Source organism: Physeter macrocephalus, chromosome 5, assembly GCF_002837175.3.
Source record: "Physeter macrocephalus isolate SW-GA chromosome 5, ASM283717v5, whole genome shotgun sequence".
NCBI classification, from domain to species: domain Eukaryota; kingdom Metazoa; phylum Chordata; class Mammalia; order Artiodactyla; family Physeteridae; genus Physeter; species Physeter macrocephalus.
The window spans coordinates 106,356,154-106,380,240 of NC_041218.1; the positions used below are offsets into that span (position 1 = coordinate 106,356,154).

Here is a 24,087-nt window from a genome sequence, read left to right on the forward strand (position 1 = left end):
TCCCAGACCGGGGCGCGAACCCGGTTCCCCTGCATCGGCAGGCGGACGCGCAACCACTGCGCCACCAGGGAAGCCCCAAGGGATATTTTCTTAAAAAACAACCTGCAGTTCCATTTGATCTGGATCAATAGCCATGTTCTCATCATGCAACTGAGCATGATGTTCCCTTTCATTGAGATGGAAAAAAACAGCCACCAGTGCATTTAAATGTCCTGAGCATTTTCAGAATTTGGAAAACGTGGCCTGTAATGCCAGCTAAAGCATCTGCTTCTTTTGAGAAACAGCAACTAAATCGATTGACAGATGCTCTGCTTCTCCAGGGTGCAGACTTAACACTAAGTGATGATGTTAGGGGTGGGCCCTGATGAGTTGTTTCAGGCTGGAGCCGGGTTTCACTGTCGGCAGCTCACGGGGCGGGAAGTTCCTCCTTGCCAGGGACTCAGATGTACATGCAATGAAGGGTCCAGGGTGGCAGGCTTTGTCAGTGAGCGGGGGAAGAGGGTAGTACATCAAAGGAGGCCAGTAATGGCTTCGTGCTCAGAGGCAGGGGCTTCTCGAGACCTTGACCTCACGAGGTGCAGGGACCACGGGCGTGGTCTTGGGCCTTGGACAACCTGTTTGCGTCCTGGCTTTGCCCTAGGACCGGCCGTGTCCCCTCGGGCAGGCTAGTATCCTCTCCCCACCTCACAGGATGGATTTCGTAATCATGCCTCCTTTGAGGGGCTGTTTTAAGGATATTTAACCATATTTAACCATGTTTACAGGGCTGAGAAGCAGCGTCTGCACACAGCAAGCGATGCACACATTCCACACCATTATCATTTTTTTCACCATGACCCGGAGAGACCAACCCTCCAAGCCTCCCTCTACTCCCTCGCCTGCCTCCGATCAGTTTTCCAGTGACTAATTTGGATCCTCATAACACCATAATACCAGCAAAGTGGGTGTCAGAGGCAGAGAATTCAAAATTCCCACCTTGGGGATGAATAATGCCTGTATCACTAATGAATGAAGGCGCAGTCTGCTTTGTATCCCCCTCACATCCAGCCATTTATTCACTCATTCATTCAGTAATTGCTTATTGATCACCGAATGTGTGCGAGGGCTTAGATCAATCCTCGGTGGGCAAATAGAGCTTCCAGAGACCTCTGGAAATACTGGGAGGGGGTGTAGTACATGAGAAGTTCTGGTAACGGGAAGCTCACCCTGGCCTCTACAGTTCATGGCTGGTAGCTAGTTAGGTGGGTGTTTGGTGCTAGGAAGTGAAGAATAAATCTCTGTACCGTGTAAATACCTTTTGTTGTGGCCCTGTGGTCTTGTGTGTGACGGACGCATCCCTGGGAATGTCTGTCCCTATGGTCTCCAGGGACCAAGGGCAAAGTATTCCTCTGGGGTGGATGTGCCCCTCCCAAGGCCTGGTCTTTGCGAAGTCTGAGTATCAGGTGTAGAATTTCACAATCTGTCCCCCTTATACACTTCTCTTCCCCATGAACCCACAACTCGAGGTGTCACTTTCACGGGGGTGTCCAATTGTCAGACCACCCCAGTGGAGGGGCTGCAGTGAGATCCTATCGGCAGCAGACAGGATGTCATACCCAACAATGAGTCATTGCCATCAGTCCTCCTGTGGCCACTGGTCCCCGGGCTGGGAGGGCCTGCTTCTCAGCTGGCAGATAAGGGGTGCAATATCCTGTCTGGCCCGGCCCTTCCCTGCAGATAAGAACCTTCCTCTCCATCAGCAGGAAGAAAACGTAGCAGTGGGTAATGAAAGACGTTTCCACAGATCGGCCCCCCAGGAGGGAACTAATAAAATGCCTAGCAAACAAAGCCCCTTCTTTCACCTTCTGTTTCCCGTTATCAACAAATGAAACTTGTCATTTCCTGTCTCTCTCAATATTGCTTTTATTGGAGCCTCGAGGGAAATGAATCTGCTCCCTCAGAGCGGGCGGACAGGTGAGGTTGCCGTTGGTGACCACGCATCTCCCTGTCGGCCCCTCCTGGCTACCCCCTCTCCCTTCCCTCGTTGGGATGGAGAAGGGGTGTCCCACAGCCTTGGGGAGACTTCGAAGCTTCCCCCCTACGAGGTTCCTCCCAACTGGGGCCTTGCCATGGCCGCTGCCGTCATTCTGCTTCAATTATAGATGCAGCCATGTGGCCTCCAGGTGGACCCAGGTCCTGTTCATCAGCCGGAGGATAAGCCAAGAGCCGGCGCTCTGATAATCGTAAGAGCTCGCCGCTTGTGATGGCTCAGTGAAAACGCAGACTGCCCTCGCTGGCCAGTCTTGGTGGTTGAAATCTCTCATTTTTCTACTTGAAAATAGGATGACACTTGAACTTGAACCCAGAGCCAGCTGTTGGCAGGTGTTACCACCGGCATCCAGGAAGGGACCCTGTTACTGTTATGAGTACGACGAATGCGGATGGTGTCTTTAGAAATAAAGAAGAAAACATTTAGATAAACGGGAACAGCTGTTGATCTATTACATCAATGCTGGTAAAAGAACCAACCCATTAAATGAAAATAATGGGCTGATCCTGATTATTGTAGATTAGCTATAAAATGTTCACTTGCCCATTGCTGACCATGATACGTATACTCTGAGAGCTTTGCTAGTTCATAAAGTCGAGGAAACTTATGCATAAAGTATTTCCCAGGCCAAATCGGTCCAATCGTCTGACATAGCACCTGCGAATTAAAATTTTGAGTATTCCGAATTGTCTAGTAGTTTGAAATGTGGATACATTTTATGTGACTTCAGACTATGCAAATTTGAAAGCATGCAACATAAGCCATGAATAACATCTCGTTTTATGTGGAAAAGTAGAACTGTGAATCTCCCCAATTAAAAATGAATTGGGACTCACAGTTTCAAAGCAGGCAAGCCCCCCCCAGATATGAACTGTGTCTGTGTTGCTGCCAGGGTGGGTCTCCTCACGATGACAGAAACTCCCCGTGACCTTTGTCAGGGTGGGGTTCCGATTATGCTTTGAAATTCTGCATATTTTAAATTATCCAAGGTCGTCGAAATGCATCCCTTGATCCAAATGTGATAGCCCTACACCAAATTAGGATGAACACATACATAATAGGAAGGCTCTAGATACTATCTCATTCCAATCCCTCACTTGTAAATTCCTGTAGAAAAATGCTGCTGCCATATCAGTAAACAAACGATGTTGCAGCCATCACGCCATCACATCACAGCCGCCTTGAAAGTGAGCCCTGAGGGAGCTCAGGATGAGAAAGCACAGGACACTGGCCCCAGGTAGCTGAGGTGGCCATCAAAGGGATGGTTTCAGGGAGCCCAGACTCTTGCATCTTCCCATAGATGCATAGAAAAGAGCTAAATTCCTTAACTTGAGATGTCTGGTTTTCTTGCATTAACAGTAATCTTTTGATGTTCTGACTACCTGGTCTTTGCTGCCAAAACCCCTCTATATCCTGGCTCCCCCCTTGCCTCTTCAGAGCAGTCCCTCCGAGCTACCTGAGATGCTGTCTTCCGGGCTTGAAGTTCTCGGAAAGTCCGCCAAGCAAAGCATAACTCAGCTTTTAGGTTGTGCGTTTTTTCCAGTCGGCAACCTGGTACCCTTCACGTCCAGCGGACCTCAGCGTCGCTCCAGTTCTGTGGGTGTCTGTCTGCAGGGCACACCCTCCCCCGAGGCACATCCCAGGCCGGCCCAGCCAGTCCCTTCCCTCCGCCTCTGAGCGGGGAGCCAGCTTGAGGGCTACCTGGCGGTCGTTTTCATATGGCCCAGGGGCTGTTCTCTTGCCAGGTCTCCCCGCTTAACCAGAGCTGCGGGAGGTCAGTAGCCATTTTCTCATCACGTGGTTCCCTGGGCCACCACCCGGCTGGCTTTACAGCCACGGAGCAGCGACAGTCTCAGTGTTCTGCACTGGACGGTTTCTGCGTCACCCTCGGGAGCTGCGCTGAAGGGTCTGTGGCTGTGATTGCACGCCTTCCCCGCGAAGCAGAACTCCCATCCAGGCCACACGGACAGGCGGTTGTGTCCGGAAGCCAAGCCCGATTCTCTGGCTCCGAAGCTCTCTTCCTCCCCTTGCGCTTCAGCCCAGAATCGGATCTATATTAGCTTCATGTTTCACGAGATAGGATTTGGAAATGAAAGAAAAGAGGCTCAGGTAGGAGCGGTGGCTGCCCAGACCTTCCCAAGCGCCCTCGAGCCCCAAACCCCACGGTTCAGCTGCTTCCCTCCTCCTCTGTCTGGTCATGCTGGTTTTCATTTGAGACTGCAAACTGTTAATTACCGTGTACGGGGTCTTGTTTTATGGCTAAACATTAGTAACGGCAGTGTTTTCTTTCTGTTGTTGTTATTCCTAGCAGTACGCAGATTCATTTAACTTTAACCCCCACAAGTGGCTCTTGGTGAATTTTGACTGCTCTGCCATGTGGTAAGTTGCCCTGTTCATTAGCTGTCAATCACCCTGCAATTACACCGTTCCTCAGAATAGTCTATATGAAAGAGACCTGGCAGGTGAGGCGCCATTGCTGGGGAAGCACATACCTCACTTACTGCTTGCCTGCATTTCTGAGCCACGGGTGGAATTCTTGCTAGATCTTACCCTGTTGTATGCTGTTATCTAGAACATGTTGGCACAAGAAGAGAGGCTAACAGAGAAAACCTCTGGTCTAAACTATCTAGAGTAAATAAAAAACAGTGCTTAGTAACCTTAGCACACATTTCTAAATCATTTGCTTCTGTGCTTTTATTCTTAAATGTTTAATAACTCTAAGTCTATATGCTTAAAAGCATTTGCTAAGGAAAAATAAAAGTAATTCTATTTTCTAAGCAGTTCCCTGAAAATTCGTACCAGCAGTACCGGCATCACATTGGTTATCTCTAGAGCAAGAAAAAAGAATTCCAAACTTCCAAAATGAAAGTGGTTGGTATTAAGCTCTCACCATAATCCGGCTAAAGTCAGTTCACCAAATAATCAGTTTCCCTTGAACTCTATCTAAAGATAAACTACATGTTCAGTGCTTCACTTCTGTTTAAATCAAATTCTCTTTTTTTGTCAGCCTTTGACCCAAACTCTGATACATCATTTAAAAACCCATTCATATTTGGGCTACAGTTTTTTCTGAAAGGTTAATAAGAACTGATAAAAGCTACAGCTTTTATGAATGTTAGTATTCTTGTGGTTGTGTTTGTCTATTTTACCTGGATTGGAACACTTTAAGGATAGTTTATGCAGCGTGTCCAAACTCCCTTTTTTCAAACTTTAATTCGGATTGAGATGTAATTCTGTTTTGCTGGGGTATTGGGTCAGGTGCAAACACTGTCCGAGGGAGTTGACGGGCGGATTGTGGGTCCCAAGCACCCAGCTGGCGTGGGGCCGGCAGGGGTCCCCGAGGCCTCTGTTCTGTGAGGAGGGGGCTGGCCTCAGAGCAAGTTAACTGGCAGCTAAGGGGTCCTTAGCTAAGGCATTTGGCAGAGAAGAGCCACAGAGCCAGCCTGGACAGACCAGCTGACGGCTGATGGGGGATGGAGCGAGGTGACCCCAGAGGGGCTTGTGGTAAGCCGCGATGTTCCATTCCTTTCCTGGGTAAAATAATAGCAAAAATGGTTGTGCAAGGAGCCCCCGTAAGGGCAGGCTGCCGTCATCACACGCGATTTAACCAAAGTCACTGCCCCCCGCAGGCAGCCTTGCAAGGAGGACACTGACATCGCTGCCCCCTCTTCCAGATGGGGAGACTGCAGCTGTCAGGGCCCACTGATGTATGACCCCAAAGCTGAGCTGTGATAAGGATGAATACAATGAATGTAGCATCTGCCTTTGCATCCAGAAAGCCAGGGAGCAAGTTAAGGATGAGAGAAAACGTGCTTTATCCGTGGCCTTTCCCAGAGCCTGGTGTGACGGCCGAGGCTGCTGGAAGATGCAGCCAGAGCTGGGGGCTGTGTGTTGATCTGTCTCAGACGGGTCCCTTCTGGCGTCTTCTGTTCAGGACCAGCCCGTAGAGGGGGATTTGGCAAAGGGGGGGGTGATGTATGGGAGGAGACGGGAAAATGGAGGGATGAGGCCACGTCGTTTGGAGATGGAACACGGACCTGAGCGTTATGAGCCTGTACGAGAAACTTCCACGTGAGCCACGAGGCACAAGAGCAGCCTCCAGTGTTTGAAATTTTGCCAAAGAGAAGGGCGATTAGATATCCCCTCGGAGTGGGGAATTGAGGTGGGGGAGTCAATACTTCAGGAGCCTCCCACCTGCCTGTGGGTTTCAAAGGCTAAATAAATAGCGTAAAAATTTAAATTATAATAGAGGATGTGCCTTCTCTCTCCTGAGCTACTGAGGTCCTGGCCAGAACGATTGTCAAGGGTTTTGAGGTGACTTCACACATCTGGGAGAATCAGGCCTCTCCCAAACCCAGGGGTTCGTCCCATGATATGGTAATGATGATATGGATAGGGATTGATGGAATTTGATCTTGAAGGATTCGTGTCTTAACATAAAAATTACCCGTGTCTACTGTTTTGGGCACTGTGCTTATATTACCTTGCTGGGGCTGCTGTAACAGAGTACCACATACCGGGCGGCTTACAAGACAGAAATCTAATTCTGGAGGCTGGAAGCCCGAGACCAAGGTGTCTTCAGGGCTGGCTCCTCCTGAGGCCTCTCTCCTCAGCGTGTAGACAGCCTGCTTCTCCCTGGGTTTTCCTATGGTCGTCCCCCTGTGCATGTCTGTGTCCAAATTTCCTCTTCTTAGAAGGACGCCAGTCGTACGGGATCAGGGCCCAGACGAATGACCACATTTTAATTTAATTACCTCTTTGAAGACCCTGTCTCCAAATGCAGTCACTTTCTAAGGTACCAGGGGTTAGAACTTCAATGTATAAATTTGGGGGGTGGTGACACACTTCAGCCCAGAATAGTGCTCATAAGAAATTACTAGTTAAAGCCAGAAGGCTAAAATTTAGGGAATTAACCCAGGTCAGCTTACTTTAAACCCTATAATCTTAATTATGCCACCTACTACTTTCTGATTTTTTGATTCATATCAAACGTAGGTTTTCCTTTGACCCCACTGCACCAAGCGCCCCTCCCCTGCAGAGAGGTTCTCTCTCCTTGCCCACAGGGGCGTGCTGAGCACTCCCCAGCTTGCGGGGTGCTCAGCATAAGGTCCTTCACACACCCGCCCAGACCCCCACCCCAGGGGTTGCCCTGGGTGATGCTAGTGAACCAGCATCTGCAACTGGGGGCGGCGCCATCCAAACCAAACCTACAAGGAGAAGGGAAGGTCAGGATTTAGTTGGAAGGCATTTTGTTTTGAGCGCTGTGGACTGAAGCCAGAGCGCTGTCATTCCTGGACTCGAGGAGTCTCAGCCATGGGATAGAGTTTTCAGTAAATAAAATACAACCAAAGGAAACTGAGAACCTAAATGAAATCAAGTCTAGTCCAGTGCAAACCGAGATCCATGGGGTGAGGAGGTGCGGGGCGGGGGAGGGCTTGGGAAGACAGAGGGGAGAGGTTCAGGGGAGAACCGTAGGGAACTGGGGGTAGAGAGGGGTGTGCGGGCGAGACCCCTTGATCGGCCCCTTTGTTCATTGCCCAGAAGCCTGTCTGGTGAAGTGGCGTCTGACAGAGGGCATGTGAGGAGGGTCCAGACGATGCGGGTGCGGGGGTGTGGGGCAGCGGCCAGTGCAAAGGCCCTGAGACGCAGGTGTGCACAACAGCAAACTCAGAACAAGTGACAGCTACCGAAGATGGTTTCCTGTGGTCCATGTAGGTTTAAATTCCTTTTAAACAAGCTGCCCACATTTAAAAGCTGGTGTTTTTACATAAACATGCAATTTTCCAACGTCTCATCAATTACTGAGCGCCTTTAAAGCATCATTTCTGCCGGTCTGGGATGCTGGGGCATCCTTCTCACCTGGCACAGCCCCGTGGCCAGCCTGGCCCCGTGCACCTCTGAGCACAGGGCTCCTCGGGCATGCACACGTGAAAGATTCTAGTTGCTCTCCAAATCCTTCTGGTTTGAAGAAATGCTGTACCAAGTTAAATCGCAGCACCAGATTCTATGAAGAAGTGAGATGTAAACCTAAGTTCTTGGGCTGTGTGAAGAGAACCCCCCCTGCCTTTGCTGGAATGGGCAAAGCAAATGCACCTAAACCCTCATCCAGGGGTGCCTGATTCTTCCGTTTACAGCAGTAATGATGCTTCGAGTACAAATTTTACACTCAAGATACTACCTGCTAGTAGGTGGCCTTTTACTTTCTCACACACCACCTCACCTAATCCTATTGCAGCCTTACTGGTATAGGAATTATCATCCCTCATCCAGATGAGGCCACTGGAGTTCTGAGATGTGCATGGGTTTGCTAATGGCACACAGCCATCCATGCTAGAGCCATGTGTCTGATGCAATAGGGGTGAAGGTTCAAAAACTATAACTGAGTAAAAAGAGTCAGGTGCAGAATTATGTATCTCCCAGGATGCAAACGAAGACATGCACACAAAGCAATATCCATTTCACAAACACACAGGTAAACCAAAGGATGGACGGAGAGCACGCTGGAATTGTCCCGGATGGATACAGAAGAAACTGGAGAGTGAGAGCCGTTTTTAGTGTGAATGAGGCAAAATTGGGCCCTGATTCTATGTCCACTTTTATTCAATCTGACCCTGATTCCACTTTCTCTCTGAATACTGAAAATAATCCTGGATTTTAGCCCTGGCACATACAGCCTCAAGTCCAAAGGAGAGTGAATGGACCACAGCATTCCTCTCCTGTTTCAAGGCAGCTACCCCTTTGCCTACCTGAGCTGCGGGCCCACTGAACAAGCTGGGCCCAGGCTGGGGACCCCTGCGTGTTTGCAGAGGATGTAGGCGAGCCTTGCGGCCTGGTGACAGGGAGCAGGGAGAGAAGGATGGCTAAGAGTCTACTCAGAGGCTTTGTTGCCCTGTTGTGAAAATCCAGGGAAGCACGTACATATATTTTGCTATTCTAAGAGGTTATTGCAGTAAAAAAGGAGATGTCCCAACACAGTAGAACACAGATAATAAGGATGCTCGTAAGAACTGGATTTCAGAAAAGGCCAGGCATCCTTCAGCTCCGCAGAGTTGCAAACAAGCAAACAAACAGTCCTAAGTTGTGAATTTTTTATAGATGTGGTTACAGGTTTTGCTAATACAACAAACAAGATGTAAATGGATCTTTTTTTTTCTCTCACTGGCTTTTTGGTATTCCTCAGAATCAGAAGGGTCTATCTTTTGTTTACTGAAATTTTATCAATGGTTAGTCCATAATTTAAACTCAATTCGTTGGTTATATTCTATACATATTAAAACGGACAAGGTAATAGAAGTTTTAAAAACTTGACCTCAGTACAAGCCCAGTAAATACGTTTTATAATGATTTCATTATTCTCTTCGTAAGTTCTTTATTGTTCCTTTGGGTATTTTGAATCTTTTATATGTAAATATGAACCATTTTGCTCTGACCTCAATGTCCCTTAATATCAGATCTTCTCCGAAGAAAGCCTCAAATTCCACCAAGGGCATGTTTTACTCTGCCTTTAAAAAAAGAGGGTTAATTTTTTTCCAAATAAAATTAAATTTTTAGTGTTATAGCTTTTGTACACCCCTGTTATATTGGATTTTTTGAAAAATTCGGTTACTTGGGAAGATGTTAAATCACTCTGATTATGGTAAGACGTGATTCTAGAACCTGTGCATGACAGCACAGTTTTCTCTGAATCTCCTTTGTTTCTTTGCACTTTGGTCCTGGTGCTTTTGGCATCTTGAATTCTTTATACTGTTTCTGGCACCAGGAGGTAACAGGAGCCCTCATTCAGGGAGCCCTTCACACACTGTGTTGTAGATTTCTTAAAAAGACAACTTAAGAAGCCATGCTTTCTGCACAGGACAGGCGTCCCCTGCCCCCTCCTCCGTCAGGACCATCCCTCAGGAATGTGTCCGGTGACAGGGAGAGGCTTTCCTCACCGTGAGGCCCATCAGGGGTGAGATGACGTTGATGCCTAGAGAGGGTGTTTCTGTGCGTGTGTGTGTGTGTGTGTGCAAGCGTGTGTGTCTGCGTATGTGCATATGCACACGTCCATTTGCTTGTTTAAATAAAGTTTTCTTCTTTGTAGTATCATTAAACTTCACAAGGAAAAGCAAAGCTGTTACCTAAACTTTGAAGAGCAAACCACCACAGAGCCACTGGAGCCACGGATCAATGAACAAAGGGAAACTGGAAATCCTAGGACCTGAATGAATGTGAAGATGTGACAGAATTCATGGGCATGCAGTAAGGCAGGACTTGGAGAACAGACTTAAACAGAAAACATGAAAGCCAGAAAATAATTAGCTAAGGGCCCAAAGGAAGCCAGAAAACAGCGACAGAATAAACCCTCAAAACTAGAAGGAGGGAAATAATGAAGATGAAGAGACAGACATGAAATAGGAAATAAGGAAACAGGAGCACAGCTCAAGAGAACCACGAGCTGGTCCTTGACCTGCCTAATAAAATAGATGATCTCCAGAAAGAAGGACCAGAAATAGAGGAGAAGGCACAGTAAACTGTACTGGAAATATAAGAAAGACAAAACCACAGACACAGCAGGCATTTTAAAAAATAGTCAGAGAGCGCTATGAATTACATCATTCCAGAATTGCCTACAAATGTACATATTCAATAACCACAAAAAATATGTCATCAAAACGGACTCAAGAATAAACAGAAAACCTGAAACGTCTCGTAGCTGTAAAGACTATGTGCCAATAGTTACATTTCACACAACAGAAACATCCAAATTCTTCTAACAGCAAGTTCTACCAACTGTCAAGGCATCTATAGGTCTAATTATAAATGTAATTCAGAGACCAGCAAGGGGGACATACATCATGAGGTCAGTGTCACTTTGATCCCAAAACCAGATGAGAAGCTGAGAAAGAAAAGCTACAGGACAAGCTCACAAAATTACATGTGGAAATTCCAAGTAAATTTTAGCAAATAAAATTCAATAATGTTTAAGGGGAAAATAAAGATGGTATATTGTGACTAAAATGTGTTAATTCCAGACATCCCAGGGTGGTTTAAAAGTATTAAACAATTTAAAAATGTTATGACCATGTTTAATAGTAAAGGAGAAAAAAAAGTTATCATCTCATTAGATACGGAAAAAGCATTAGATAAAATTCTAACCCAAGCAAAACAAAAGCTCTAGTAAAAGAGGAACAGAAGAGAACTTTCCAAATCTGATAAAAAAATATCGTCCCCAAAATACAGCAAACCTATTCTTAGTGGTGAAATATTAGAAAAACTGCCTGTGACATCGGGGAAAAAAATTTACAATTCCCTTAATACACACCCTATTCAGCGTTGTGCTTTCCTAACCTGTGCAATAAGACATGACAGAGAAGTAAAAGTAAGGATTACAGTGGAAACCACAAAACTCATGATTCTCAGACGGTGTGAGTGTCTTCAATGAGAACAGAATCTTCCGAGAAAGTATTAATAAGAGAACACAGCAAGATTTCTAGATACACAGCACTTTTAAGGTTGCATTTATTTGCATATACGATAAGTAGCACGTGTAAAATTTTTAAAAGAAATATTCTTTTAGAATAGCAAGAAAAGATGTAAGGTTACTATGAATAAATATATCAAAACCTGTGTAGATTTTTATGAAGAAAAGGGTACAATTTTTTGGACGCCATTCCAGAAGTCCTGACTAAATGAAAATGGAGACTCAATGTCAGGTCTCAGCGCAATTCTAGTCGGACCAGGAATAAAGACCAAAGCCTTATTTTTATTATACCGCGTACCCCCAACCTCAGGGGCCCGGAGCTCTGGAGGTTAATGCTGTGCTACAGCCTAGCCAGGGGGCGGGGGGTGCAGATGAGGGGCATGCGTGCCGAGCGAGCGGGGTGTCAGGGAGGGCACTGGGGAGCGGGGGAGCCTGAACCCGGCGGGAGAAGGGCCTGGAGACGTGCAGGCCCACCTGAGACGCCTTCTCGTTAAGCCTCTTGGTGTGTTCTCTAAAACAGGGTGAAAAAGAGAACCGACCTGACCGGAGCCTTCAAACTGGACCCCGTGTACCTGAAGCACAGCCACCAGGACTCGGGTAAGCCGCTGGCCTCGCTTTCTCCAGTCTGTTCCCATCAGAGCTGCACCCACGGTGCCCAGGAGCCAAGGTGAAGAGTCATGTCCGCAGACCGGTCCTAGGGGGCCGGGGCGGAGCCAGGGAGAGCTGCTTCCGGAGGCGGGAGGGGGCTGCTGATGGTGACGCGGTCCTGCCTCTTCTCCCCACTGTTTGGGGCAGGGTTGGGGGAGGCACCCATAGGGCCGGAGGGGCCACACGGCCCTCAGCACGGCCGTGGACACCTCCTGCACTGAGCCTTTGAAGTGATGACTGCCCTAAAGGGAGTTTGCCTCGCTTAGACCGGTAGCACCAGGGGAAAAAACAGCTGGGCCAGGGGCCTGGGGAGGGAAGAGAAAACTGGGCACGGCTGAGGCAGGAACCACACACAAATGCGGATCTCTAAAAATTAAGTCTCCTAGTAAAAACACCAAATCTTACGGATTACGTGAGATCCTGATCAGACGAAATGCATGAGGCGACCTGCACAGACGGCCCCGTCCCTCTGTACCCGCTCGCTGTAATCCACGCGCTGGGGACGGTGATTTACATGCTTGTCTGTCCCTATAGGACTCGGCCTCCGGGTGGGGGAGGGTTCTCTCTTTCTCCGAAGCCCTCATGGCCACCAGCAGGTGCCATGCCGGCCACCGTGGGGTCCGGGGACCCCCGGGAGGGAAGGACAGGCCAAGTCTTCGGGAACTTCTGCCGCTGTCTCGTTGAGGTTCCTTAGACAACAGTGGGTGTTAGTGATGGGAGGGACGCCGGAGATCACGTGACCCCACCCTCCACGTGCTGAGCAGGAATTGGGCTGGATGGAAGATGAGGCAGTTTTGATTACTGTGGCAGGAACGCTGAACAGCAGTGACACAAGTCACGGCACAGCCCCTTCCCTCCCATGCGGACCCCAGCCCGCGCGGTCTCCACGGGAAGATCCGACCTGGGTTTTGCCTTCTTAAACTTACCCACCGTCCCATGGGGCGCATTGGATAAAAGCACCCACCCCCTGCTCAGTTGTGCTCAGAACCTAAAACTGCTCTAAAAAATAAAGTCTAGTTTTTAAAAATGGCATTGGCATAAAGCCATGAGAAATTAGGAACCAGCTGCCAAAGCTCTTCTTTTTAAAAATGCATTTCGTGTTCGAATAATGAAAACCACAGTCATCATGACAGCAAAATGCTGCTCTTAAACAGTGAAGGAATTCTCGGGACTTCCCTGGCAGTCCAGGGGTTAGGACCCAGCGCTTTCACCACCAGGGCCTGGATTCAGTCCCCAGCGACCGGGGAACTAGGATCCTGCAGCCGTGTGGCATGGCCAGAAAAAAAAAAAAACAAAACAAGAAGGAATTCTTAGAATGAGTTTAAGCCATCTCAGTAAAGTTCATTGCTCCAGGAATTTTTAGAAAATGTAATTTTATTCCACTTTTATAGAAAGGCAGTTTCTGATTGAAATGTTGGCTATGGCTGTTAAAGATGAACAATCTTAGCTATTTGTACTTTTTCCCTAAAAAAATCTATGAATCAACAAAAGCAATGACCCATTTTGTGTTTACCAAGTAAATCACCCAAAATCAGCTTTAAACGTCTATGGCCGCTGGATATAAGGGTATATTTTATCTGGATGGATCTCACTTTCCTGCCAAGCCTGCTGTAATTTGAAATGAAATATGTTTAGAGTGTTTTTTTAAAAGATCCTTTCTGTTCGATAAAGAAATCTCTTCCTTATTGAACTATTAAAAAACCCACTCAGGACTGCCCACGTGGACTGCCCCTCACCCCACACCCCGCAGCTCCCCAGGCTGCAGCCCAGTCCCTCCTGTGGGTCACTGGGATGCCTCCCTCTCATCACTGGGATCCAGGACCAAAGTCTCCCGCTCAGGGGTCCTCCCAGGCCTCTCGATGTGAGCAGGTGCCCTCCGCCTGCTGTCTGCCCCTAACCCACATCTCCCCACGACTCCTTCACTGCATGTGAAGCCATCACGCTCACTGGTCATGTGTCTCCTTCTAGAACCTGAGACCCCTGGAGTTGGGGGGACTCTCCCTGCTGTTCCCCTGATGGGTCAGCACTGTGGCAGCAACATTAGGGCAGCAGCAGTGGGAGTGATTACGGCTCCCGTACACCCCTGTGTTTGCTTTGCCCTTTTACATATGTTGTCTCATTGGACTTGTGCCAAAGAGTGACCCCAAAAAGTGGGATTTTTTTTTTCTATGACAGAAATTTCTGTCACAATGCAGATGATAGGAAAAGAGCGGCCACACCTGGTATATAGACTTTTCAGATGAATTCTTTCATTATAAAAACTGTACGTTTGGAAGATAGGAAAGAGGTGAGCCAGAACCCTAACCCTAACCCTAACCCCTAACCCTAACCCTAACCCTTAACCCTAAATCCGAAACTCTAACCCTAACGCTGTGCCCACTGGACCCAATGCAGCCCATCGGAGTGGGTGGCGGATTGCGGTAGGTGGACGGCTCATGCCAGCTGACCTCGGTGGGGGCCCGCCAGGCCGTGCCACAGCGAGCCTCCTCTGGACGATCTTGGAGGATCAGGTGTCCAAAACGCATCTCTCTAATCCCCACCTGATTCTGTGCCCAAGATTGCCAAGTAGAAACTTCTGTCTACGAAATTCTTTGTCCAGCGTTCTTTCCTCCATACCGTCTTTGGCTTTACAGCTTTTGGCACAAGGGGAGACTAAAAGACAAACTAGTTCATAACCCCTGTGAAGCCATCTGAATCCCAGATCATGAAACTGACTCGAAGAATACCCACTGGGTATTTGCTCAGCCCCAGAACCCAGACTAAAATCTGAGAATACAGAGATGAACACCCATCAAAAGTTTGATTCTTTTTTACATTCTAATTGCTCTTTATACCACAAATTCACCTTCCCACGCATGAGTGAATGCATGATGAAGGCTGTGTATGATCTGAATGCCAATTTACCACCGGGCACAAGGAGAAAGCTCAGATTTTCATGCTTATGTAAGTGCAGAAAGTGAAATGAATGGGAATCCATTCATAATTCGGCACTTCCATCTATGCTTTGCTCTCTGGAATCCGCGCCCCCCCCCCACGCCCTTGAATCTGTTACCTTGGGAAGTGGCTCAAAGAACACCCAGCCCTGCCCTCGGTGATTTTATGTCTGGTTCAGGAGAGGTTGGAAGAGACTTGGACAGGAAATCAACTAATGTGTCTAATGGTTCCTTTTTGTTTCCTTTTTCTTTCTCTTTTCCAGGGCTTATCACTGACTACAGGGTAAGTGGAGATTTGTCTCCCTGAGTCCAGGTCCGTGGTAATCCAAAATGTGAATGCAGTGCAGGGCGCTTCCATGGGCTGTAGCTCCTGCAGCCTCCCGGTCCTCTCAGGATCAGGGTCCCACAGGAGGACACGCTCTAACTGGGTCCTAACTGGCGATCGGGCCTGGCAGTGGGCGGCTCTGCTGAGCCCACGGATGGCAGGTCTCAGGTTAGGAGGAAATGATGCTGCCCGTGCTTTTCGGAGGATTCCTCTGCAAGGCAGGCCGGTCCCTCCATTGTGCTCAGGCTGTGTGCCAGGAGCTGACATCCCCAGGACAGTGGGAGAGCAAAGGGTCAGAGGGCATGAGAAGCGCTCAGACGACAGCCTCTTAACTGGCTGCTCCGGCGACAAGCCTCCTTCCCCAGGCAGGAGCCGTGCACTGCTCTGGCAGCTGCGGTGAGCCGGGCGATGGGCTGGGGATCAAATGGCAAACAAGCCTGGGCCGCCTCCTCTCCGAACTCACGTCTGGTCGGGGGTGAGGGGAAAAGGCTGGGTGCACGGGGCACCTCTGCCCCCGGGGAATCTACCCCACTCCAGAGAGGCAGTGACAGCGTTTTAGGGTGACAGTGGAATGAACCCTCAAACTGTGTGCCTTTTTCACTCCGGTAGACAAAGGTGGAGGAGAGTCACCCCCGGCACCTCCTTTATAAGTTCCAGTAGGACGTGCCTATGTGTAGAATCGCAATGAAGTGCCACTATTTTATCTTCCCAAACGTCCCCTCACTTCTCTCCCCTCTGTGTCCTCTCTTGCTTGCTTTGGTACGTTTACAACCACTGGAGTGGCACAGCCGGGCAGCTGACAAATTCAGGAAAAACCAGGGAGAGCTCATGAGGCGTCCCGCATGTTGACGGATGTGTTTTCTGGCGACAGCGTCCGGCAGGTCGTTCCACGGCGGCCTGCGGGGCAGGAAGAGGAGGCGTGTTGCTCTAGAGAATGGCGCTGAGACGTCACGGGGAGTGCGCTGCAGAGGGTGTGGGCTTTTGCTGCCCCCGTCCTCTTGCCTGTAGGCAGAGAAACCGGTGAACGGCACCCCCTCCCAGCCCCGCTGGGTCGTAAGCCCCGTGGGGCAGACCCGTACCTCCCCGCATCTGCTCACGATGGCTCCCGAGCCTAGCACCGGCCTGGCCCCCGCGCACCCTGCACGAGCATCTCGGAGCTTTGTAAAGAGAGCCTCCGGCTGCCGGACCGCTGACTCCACTGCTGTCGGCTTTGCCATCCAGGATGGGGCATGAAAGCCAGAGGGTTTGGCCTCCAGGGCCTTCAAGACAAACAGACAAGGCCATGAGTCAAAAAGGAAACCAGCCCTTCGCATAGGCCTCACGATGTGCCGTGTTGTGTCTTATTTCAGCACTGGCAGCTGCCGCTGGGCCGGAGGTTCCGCTCTTTGAAGATGTGGTTTGTTTTTAGGATGTACGGAGTCAAGGGACTGCAGGCCTATATCCGCAAGGTGAGTTTGTTTTCATTATTTATCCGGGTGACATTAGGCAGGTCTGAGACTTTAGAAAGGAAGTAAGATGTCTTCATAAACCACTCTAAGGGAAAGTTTGGGCTGTTGCGAGTAGGGCATTTATAAGATGCTCACCACACGATTCTGGGTCTTTTAGACACTTTCACGGGGACTGAAGGTTATCACTCCAGGAGACTGTCGAAGTGACAGACTCTCTTAGTTGCCACTGGAGCCACCGCTGGCCCGCAGTGAGGTCCAGTCCACAATGGCGGTAATGAGGGTGTAGTAGGTCTCCCTCCAGGAAACTGCCAGAATGGGAGAGATCGGGCTGCGTGGGCTGCAAGTCCTCTAACACACCCCCGGCCAGAAGGACACGCACGACCTTGGTCTCTCGGGGTGGGTTTCAGTAACCTCTGTTTAACAAGCAAACAGGTGGCAGTGATGTGTGCTAAAATGTGAGAACCGTGGATCGACTCTAAGCCCCATGAGCCTGCTTTGTTTTTTAAAATTTTCTTGAAATAAAGTTCGCTTACGATGTTGTGTTAGTTTCAGGCGCACAGCAAAGTGATTCAGTTATACATATATATATATCTATTCTTTTTTCAGATTCTCTTCCATTATAGGTTATTACAAGATATCGAGTAGAGTTCCCTGTGCTCTACAGTAGGATCTTCTTGTTTATTTTATAGAGAGTAGTGTGTATACCCCGCTTTTTTTTTTTTTTTTTTTTAACAATCGAGGACACTGAGTCCAGAGGAGGCCTGCTCCCTTAACTGGCCGCAGAAGGCCGCTGATTTCCAGCCGGGCGCTCCCATCCTGCTGTCCTTCCTCACCTGTGGGCCCACCTTGATGGGCAGAGGTCCTCAGACATCACAGGGACGGGGCACCCTGCAGTGTCTCATTCTGGTGACAGTGCAGCTTCGGGCGGGGGCGCGGCCCCAGGCCCCTCCCCTGCGACAGGGCACGTGGCAGCGGGCAGTGGCCCCGGGCCCCTGCGGTGCCACACACACGAGCATCCGTCGGTCTTACGAGGCTGCCCTGGGGGCCGTCGAGCGCCTGGAGGCTGTCCGTGGGAAGAAGAACCAGTAGGGGCGCGTGCATGAGTCCACGAGGTCTCGCCCAGTGCAGGGCCCGCGCTCAGAAGGAACGAGGACGCGGCTGCTCTGGGGAAAGAAGGCAAAACACAGGTGGTTTATCTCGCCACAGTGACTCCAGCTGGAAGCTCAGGGGAAGCTGGGCGTGATCACATTGCTGCTTCCTGAAAAGCCCCGCAAGCCTCCCTGAGAGGGACCGGCCCCGCCTTCCCAGGAGGGGACTGAGTGGCCGGAGCCGGATACAGCCCGGCAGGCGGGCAGCTCCTCAGGACCCAGCTCGAGGGCACCCCCGCCAGCACCGTCTCTGGAGCCCTCTGGTTCGTCCCGGGCCCGGGGACCACTCATTCAAACGGTGTGTCTGTCCCAGTGCTTGGAGCGGCACGATCTCTGCTCGGATGCTCCCGGGGCCCCTGCCAGGGACCCCGCGCTGGATACCGGGGTTTAGGACGTGCTCCGTGTGTGCCGAGCCCCGGGCCAGCTGGCTCTCAGATCACATACTGTGTGAGTCAGCTTTTGGTTTCTGTAAACATCGAGACGTCTAGTAAGGGGGTGGGTTCAGGGAGAGAAGGCAGCCCTGGGCGGGTGAGGTTCTCACCTCCGGTGGCAGATGCTGTGGCATAACAAACCGCGGCAGACCCGGAGCTCTGGCATCGGAAGCAGCTTCGGTCTCCTGGTCTGCAGAACGGGCGTGATCGTGGGGTCAGCTCCTGTGTCGCGGGTCAGCACGGCAGCAGGATGGTGGCGTGCTCGGCCCCCAGCCAACGCTGGCCACTCTTTCTCTTCTGGGATGTTTAAATCCCTCTTGACAGCACTTGCCCTAACATTGTAAAAGATGATCTGGTGGGGTGAAAACGGTCCCCTGAGCGGAAGATGACAAGGGGCGCTTTGCTGAAGACTTCCGCCCTTTTCTCCTGGTAGCCAGTTTCTCAAGCTGCACGGGGAAAGCTGGCGAGTGGGTGACATCAGTGCTGAAGAAAATGGCTAAAGCTTATCAATGAATTACATTAGACGTGTGGTCTAACATGGTTTTCTAGGTGGCTAAGCTCTGAACCCAGTGGTGGTGAGAAACTCAGACAGATGTCCCTTCCCTCTGCAGCACGTCCAGCTGTCCCACGAATTCGAGGCCTTGGTGCACCAGGACCCGCGCTTTGAAATCTGTGCAGAAGTCACTCTGGGGCTGGTCTGTTTCCGGCTAAAGGTACGTCTAAGTCGACTTAGCCGTCTGAATTTTCCTTGAGTATGACAGAGAGGAAACTCTCATTCATTTTGTCCACGTTCCAAAACTCGCCCGAGCTCCCCAGAGACCGTGGACTCCCCCCCGAATTTTCCAGCCTGCTGTTCCCACCTCCCTGCCTTGACTTCCCGGGACACCTACTCCTCTCACTGGCGCTCAGACTTCTTGCCTGTGTAGACCCGGCCCGAGGATGCCTGCCATCTTCTCTATGCATCCATCCCTGCCGCTGGAACCCTGCAGGGACTGACCCACCCACGGGCTCACTGGTGCAAGCATGGTCCCCAGACAAGCATGGGCATAGCCTGGGAGCCTGTGAGAAGCCAGTCTTGGGCCCCCCCGGGACCCGCTGACCCCCACAAGGCCCTCAAGCTGCTGGCGCGCACACAGGGGCTGGAGGAGCGTGGGTCCCTGGGGCTTGGTCGCTCTGCTGCCTGAGGGCCTCAGCCACCTTTGCTGGGAACCATGACCACATTGCTCCAAAGACCCCAAGAGGAGCTGCACGCACAGGCCCCTTAGTAACCTGCCCCGTGTGAAGGAAGCCGGGTTGGGGCCTGACGCCCTGCCTGCTCTCCGGCTAGCTTTCTGTTTGCAGAGTTGACGCCACCCGCCGGCCTTCTTGTCCGAGTCCACAGAGGGCAGCAGGAGAAGGAGCCATGGGCTTGGCAGGGTGCTGCCCATGCAAACATGGCCCTTCACTCCCCGCTTCCCTTCCCCTCAGTGATTCTTGGGGCTTTGAAGGCCGGCAGGAACCGGCCATGGAGAAGCCTGGAAGCAGGAGGGAGAGAGCAGAGTCCCGACCCAAGAGCTGGCCGGGAGACCTGAGGTCCCTGCGGCGCGTCACTCGGAGACACCTGAGCGCAGGTGCGCAGAGCCTGGCGCAAGGTCCCCGGGGTGACCGGACGGGGCGGTTCAGTCCGCGCTGGCGTTGGTGGCAAGTGTGCTTTGACTTGCTCGCCATCCATCAGTTGTTTTTGCTGTTACTGCCACCGTTCCTGTAGGATTTAAATTCTTTCATTTTTAGCCGTTTTATTGAGATATAATCCACGTGCCATACACTTTGTCCATATAGAGTACACATTTCAACGATTTGTAGCCCATCCACGGGGTTGCACAGCCTTCACGACATCTTCATTTTCCCCCAGAGAGAGCCCACACCCACCAGCAGTCACCCCAGCCCCCATCCTTCGGGCCACGGACCCGTCTCCTGTCCCTGTGGATCTGTCTGCTCTGGACGGTCATATCCATGGGATCGTCAATATGCTGCCTTTTGTGACTGGCTTCTTTCACTGAGCGTAATGCTGTCAGAGTCAAGACTTTTATTTTCTCCTGCTCATTTACGAGGGCACCAAAGCCACCGTGTGTGCCCTGCCCACTCTTCTCCCGGGCAGCATGGTGTGCCCGCCCGCCCGGGAAGCCCGGGGGCTTTTCAGGAAGCAAAACATGTCTTTTGGGAAACTTGTGACTTCCGTTGCACGAATCCAGTTTCTTCTCGGGGAGGAAGTTATCCAGGCGTCGCGGCTCACTCTCTGGCCCCCCATCTGCCGTCTCGTTATTCTATTCTATTCTCTTCAGCCCCGCGGCCGCCCGTCCTGGACGTCAAGTCCTCTCCATCGTCCATGGCTCAACGTGTGCGTGCTCTTTATTTGACCTGAAGTGGGCAAGCTGTTGCCATGGCACCAATTTCCTTCCCCCGCCTCATCTCAGCCAGCCTCCCTGATACCAATCTGCGCCTGCTCGGTCCGCCTTTGCTGTTGCTTCTGTTGTTACATCTCAGACGGATTTCTCTGTTTGGCGCTTTGCCTCTATCTCCTAGAAAATATATCTTGTCCAATCCATTCGAAAATGGCAGGCAAATGTTTCCTAGGTGACTTGCGTTTACTTCCTACATACGTAATTTTCGGGTGTTTGCTCTTCGGTGAAGTCCTCCCGGTGAAATTGCATCCTTTCGCACCACCGTTTCCTCCTTCTCTTCCTCGTCCTCGAGCAGGTCCAGCTCAGCAGTTTCTGAGTGGCCTTTGGCCCATGCACTGCCCACGGGGCATCAGCTGGAGCCCCGTGCAGGCCACCAGCCGGCGGCCGGGAGGCCCTGCACGGACACAAGGCCGCTGTCTGGCGTCCGGCCGACCAGGACACTTCCCTTCCCACCATCCTCCCTGCCCTTGAGACGGAACAAGAACGGGAACAGTGTAATCCACCGAGGGTCCCACGACCCAGGCCTCTGGGCCCCACTTCCAGACCTTTCTGCAACAACTATAAGGCGCATGGGGGTGGAGTCACTGCCTGGAAACAGAATGAAGACCGAGAGGGCTGGCGGCGGCTAGAGGGGTAACGGGACTGACCAGGCAGGAGAGGGACGGCTCCCAGGTCTGTGCGACACGCGCCTCCCATCTGGTCCGGTTGGTGTGAGGCGTGGGCCCCCGGTCTCCCTGCCTGAGGCTGCTGGGCTGCTCCTTTCCAAAGGGAGGTCCACCAGCGGTCCCTTGGTCCGTAGTTCGTGGACAGTTTTCCCCGATCCTAGCAAGAAGTTGACTATTACGCTGCATTTGCTATACAGTTAAGTCCTCTACAGTAGGAACAAGTTCTGTTCAGAGAGCACATTCGTAAGTGCAATTTGATCGTAAGTGCAATTTGATCGTAAGTCCAACGAAGTTAGCCTAGGCACCCAACTAACACAGTTGGCTGTATACCGCTGCTCTTAGGCTAGCTTGTAGACATCCTGGGCTTCAAATAGAGATACTGTACTGCTGTCCACTGTACAGTCCTGTACAGTAAAGTACACAGAAGCACAGCCGCTTGTAGTGGGCGCACGCACTTGACAGTGTACGCGAGACACATGACCTAGCTTACGTGACTGGACCTGCACGTTTGCATCTTTGAAAGTTCGTACGTAGGGGACTTACTGTATTGTTGAGAATTCTTCTGAATGTTTCTCTTCACTGGTGCCATTAAACAGTTCTGCTCTTTAAGCTCATCAATTTGTAGATAACATGTCTAGGAATCTGCATTTTTCTTTAAAAACCTGGATCACGGAAGGCTCCTCTTTTGACAGCACGCTAGAACATGAAGAAGTTGTCTTGTGGGAGGGCTGCCGTCTTTCAGGGCCACGTAACGATCACTTAGTTGAATTTTCTACCATTGCAGATGAAAGGCCCGTGGTGAGGTGACTCCCTCACTGATCTGGGGCTGTGTCACCCAACGCTGGCCTCACTTGGTGGTGAGTGTTTGGGTCCCCACAGATCTGAGCACTGCCCCTCTCTCTCCATCCCTGCAGGGCTCCAACAAACTGAACGAAGCTCTTCTGGAAAGAATAAACAGTGCCAAGAAAATCCACTTGGTTCCCTGTCACCTGAGAGACCAGTTCGTGCTGCGTTTTGCTATCTGCTCACGCACGGTGGAGTCGGCCCACGTGCAGCTGGCCTGGGAGCACATCCGAGGGCTGGCGACCGACCTGCTGGGAGCACAGAAGGAGGAAAAGGCGGGTAAGCTGTGCTGCGGGGGCCAGATTTCCTCCACCATATAAAGAGGGGGCTAAACGCAGGCCCTATCGGGACTTCCCCGGTGGTCCAGCGGTTAGGACTCCACGCTTCCAATTCAGTGGGCACGGGTTCGATCCCTGGTTGGGGAACTCAGATCCCACGGGCCGCGCAGTGCGGCCAAAAACTAAATAAAATACAATAAAATACTCTCCACTAAAAAAGAAAAAACAACAGCCAGGCCCTCTCTGGTCCGGAGAAGTGGAGGGAACATAGCCTGTGGTGAATCTTTAGTAACTTTGATAGAATTCCTGCTTTGTATTCTTTTATTCGAGACCATCAATCACATCTGCCTACGATTTCCCCTCAGCTTTCTTCAGTTTGCATTGAGGCAACTTACGGTCACAACCAGCTTGTACGTTAGACTGGCAAATGGTAGATAACTGAAAATGAATGCAAACGTTCAACAAGGAATTTGACACGACTGCTCGTTTGCTGTCAGGAAGGACCAGATTCACGATGGTTCCGAGAAAGGGAATGTCTAGAATACTGGGCATCAGTTACAGGAACCCTGAAGACAGCGGGCAGGCGACTTCTAAGGAAAATATCGGCACAAGCGCAGTGTTGGCAACAGGTTGGAATGATGTCTGTTGAACCATGAGAGTCTCCAGAGCCTCGGCATTAAGCTATTTTAGGAACCATTCCACTAGAGTTTGTCCACCGCCTTGCTTTCTGTCTCTTTGCCTTTCGCCCCACTTGGAGGAGGCAGGTGGTGGGAGCTTCTGCTTTTCTTTCTCTCTCTTCCTGCTCACTGCCCATGGGTGACTGTCGTCACCCACGGGGCATGCAGAACCTAAGTGTGCGATGGGATTAGTCTACAGACTGCATACAACTTGATCTTTGGGCTCTTAATTTTAACTGTGACTATCTGAGATACTGCAGTGCTCAAAAAGATCAAAAGCTACATACTGTTACATTTATGTGAGAGGTCCATCCAGGCTTCTGACCTGTGAGGTCAGAGACCCACCTCCTCTGTCAGGACACGTCCTGAAAAACCAGGTCCTCCTCCTGACTCGGCAAAGCCCTTTCCTAAAGGTCGGATGCTCGGAAGCTGAGGGGCCACCCTTCCCGGAGCAATGCCACAGTTACAGCTTGAGCATCTCCGAAAGGGGTTGGGGAGAGGCCCAGAGTCCCAGATTATTCCACTCCTCCGCAATAAGCATGGGTGTGTGTGGTGTGTGTGTGTGTGTGGGGGGGGGAGGGGAATAAGATATATTCAAAACAAAATCCCAGCAAGATCCTTTTTGACCCACCTCCTAGAGAAATGGAAATAAAAACAAAAATAAACAAATGGGACCTAATGAAACTTAAAAGCTTTTGCACGGCAAAGGAAACCATAAACAAGACCAAAAGACAACCCTCAGAATGGGAGAAAATATTTGC

The 24,087-nt window shown here is 50.6% G+C and overlaps 1 protein-coding gene across 7 annotated transcripts in view; it reads left to right on the forward strand.

The window, feature by feature from the left end:
* DDC (dopa decarboxylase) overlaps nt 1-24,087 on the forward strand; it is a 108,615-nt gene that overhangs the window by 81,947 nt on the left and 2,581 nt on the right. For 5 of the 7 annotated variants that reach the window (XM_055085140.1, XM_055085141.1, XM_028490288.1 and 2 more), the window contains 6 exons: nt 4,338-4,408; nt 12,010-12,086; nt 15,334-15,353; nt 16,745-16,843; nt 19,034-19,135; nt 22,443-22,650. In XM_055085140.1, the coding sequence (XP_054941115.1) occupies nt 4,338-4,408; nt 12,010-12,086; nt 15,334-15,353; nt 16,745-16,843; nt 19,034-19,135; nt 22,443-22,650 (577 nt within the window). The remainder of the gene's footprint in view (nt 1-4,337; nt 4,409-12,009; nt 12,087-15,333; nt 15,354-16,744; nt 16,844-19,033; nt 19,136-22,442; nt 22,651-24,087) is intronic. The other 2 variants (XM_055085139.1, XM_055085143.1) reach the window with 1 other exon arrangement.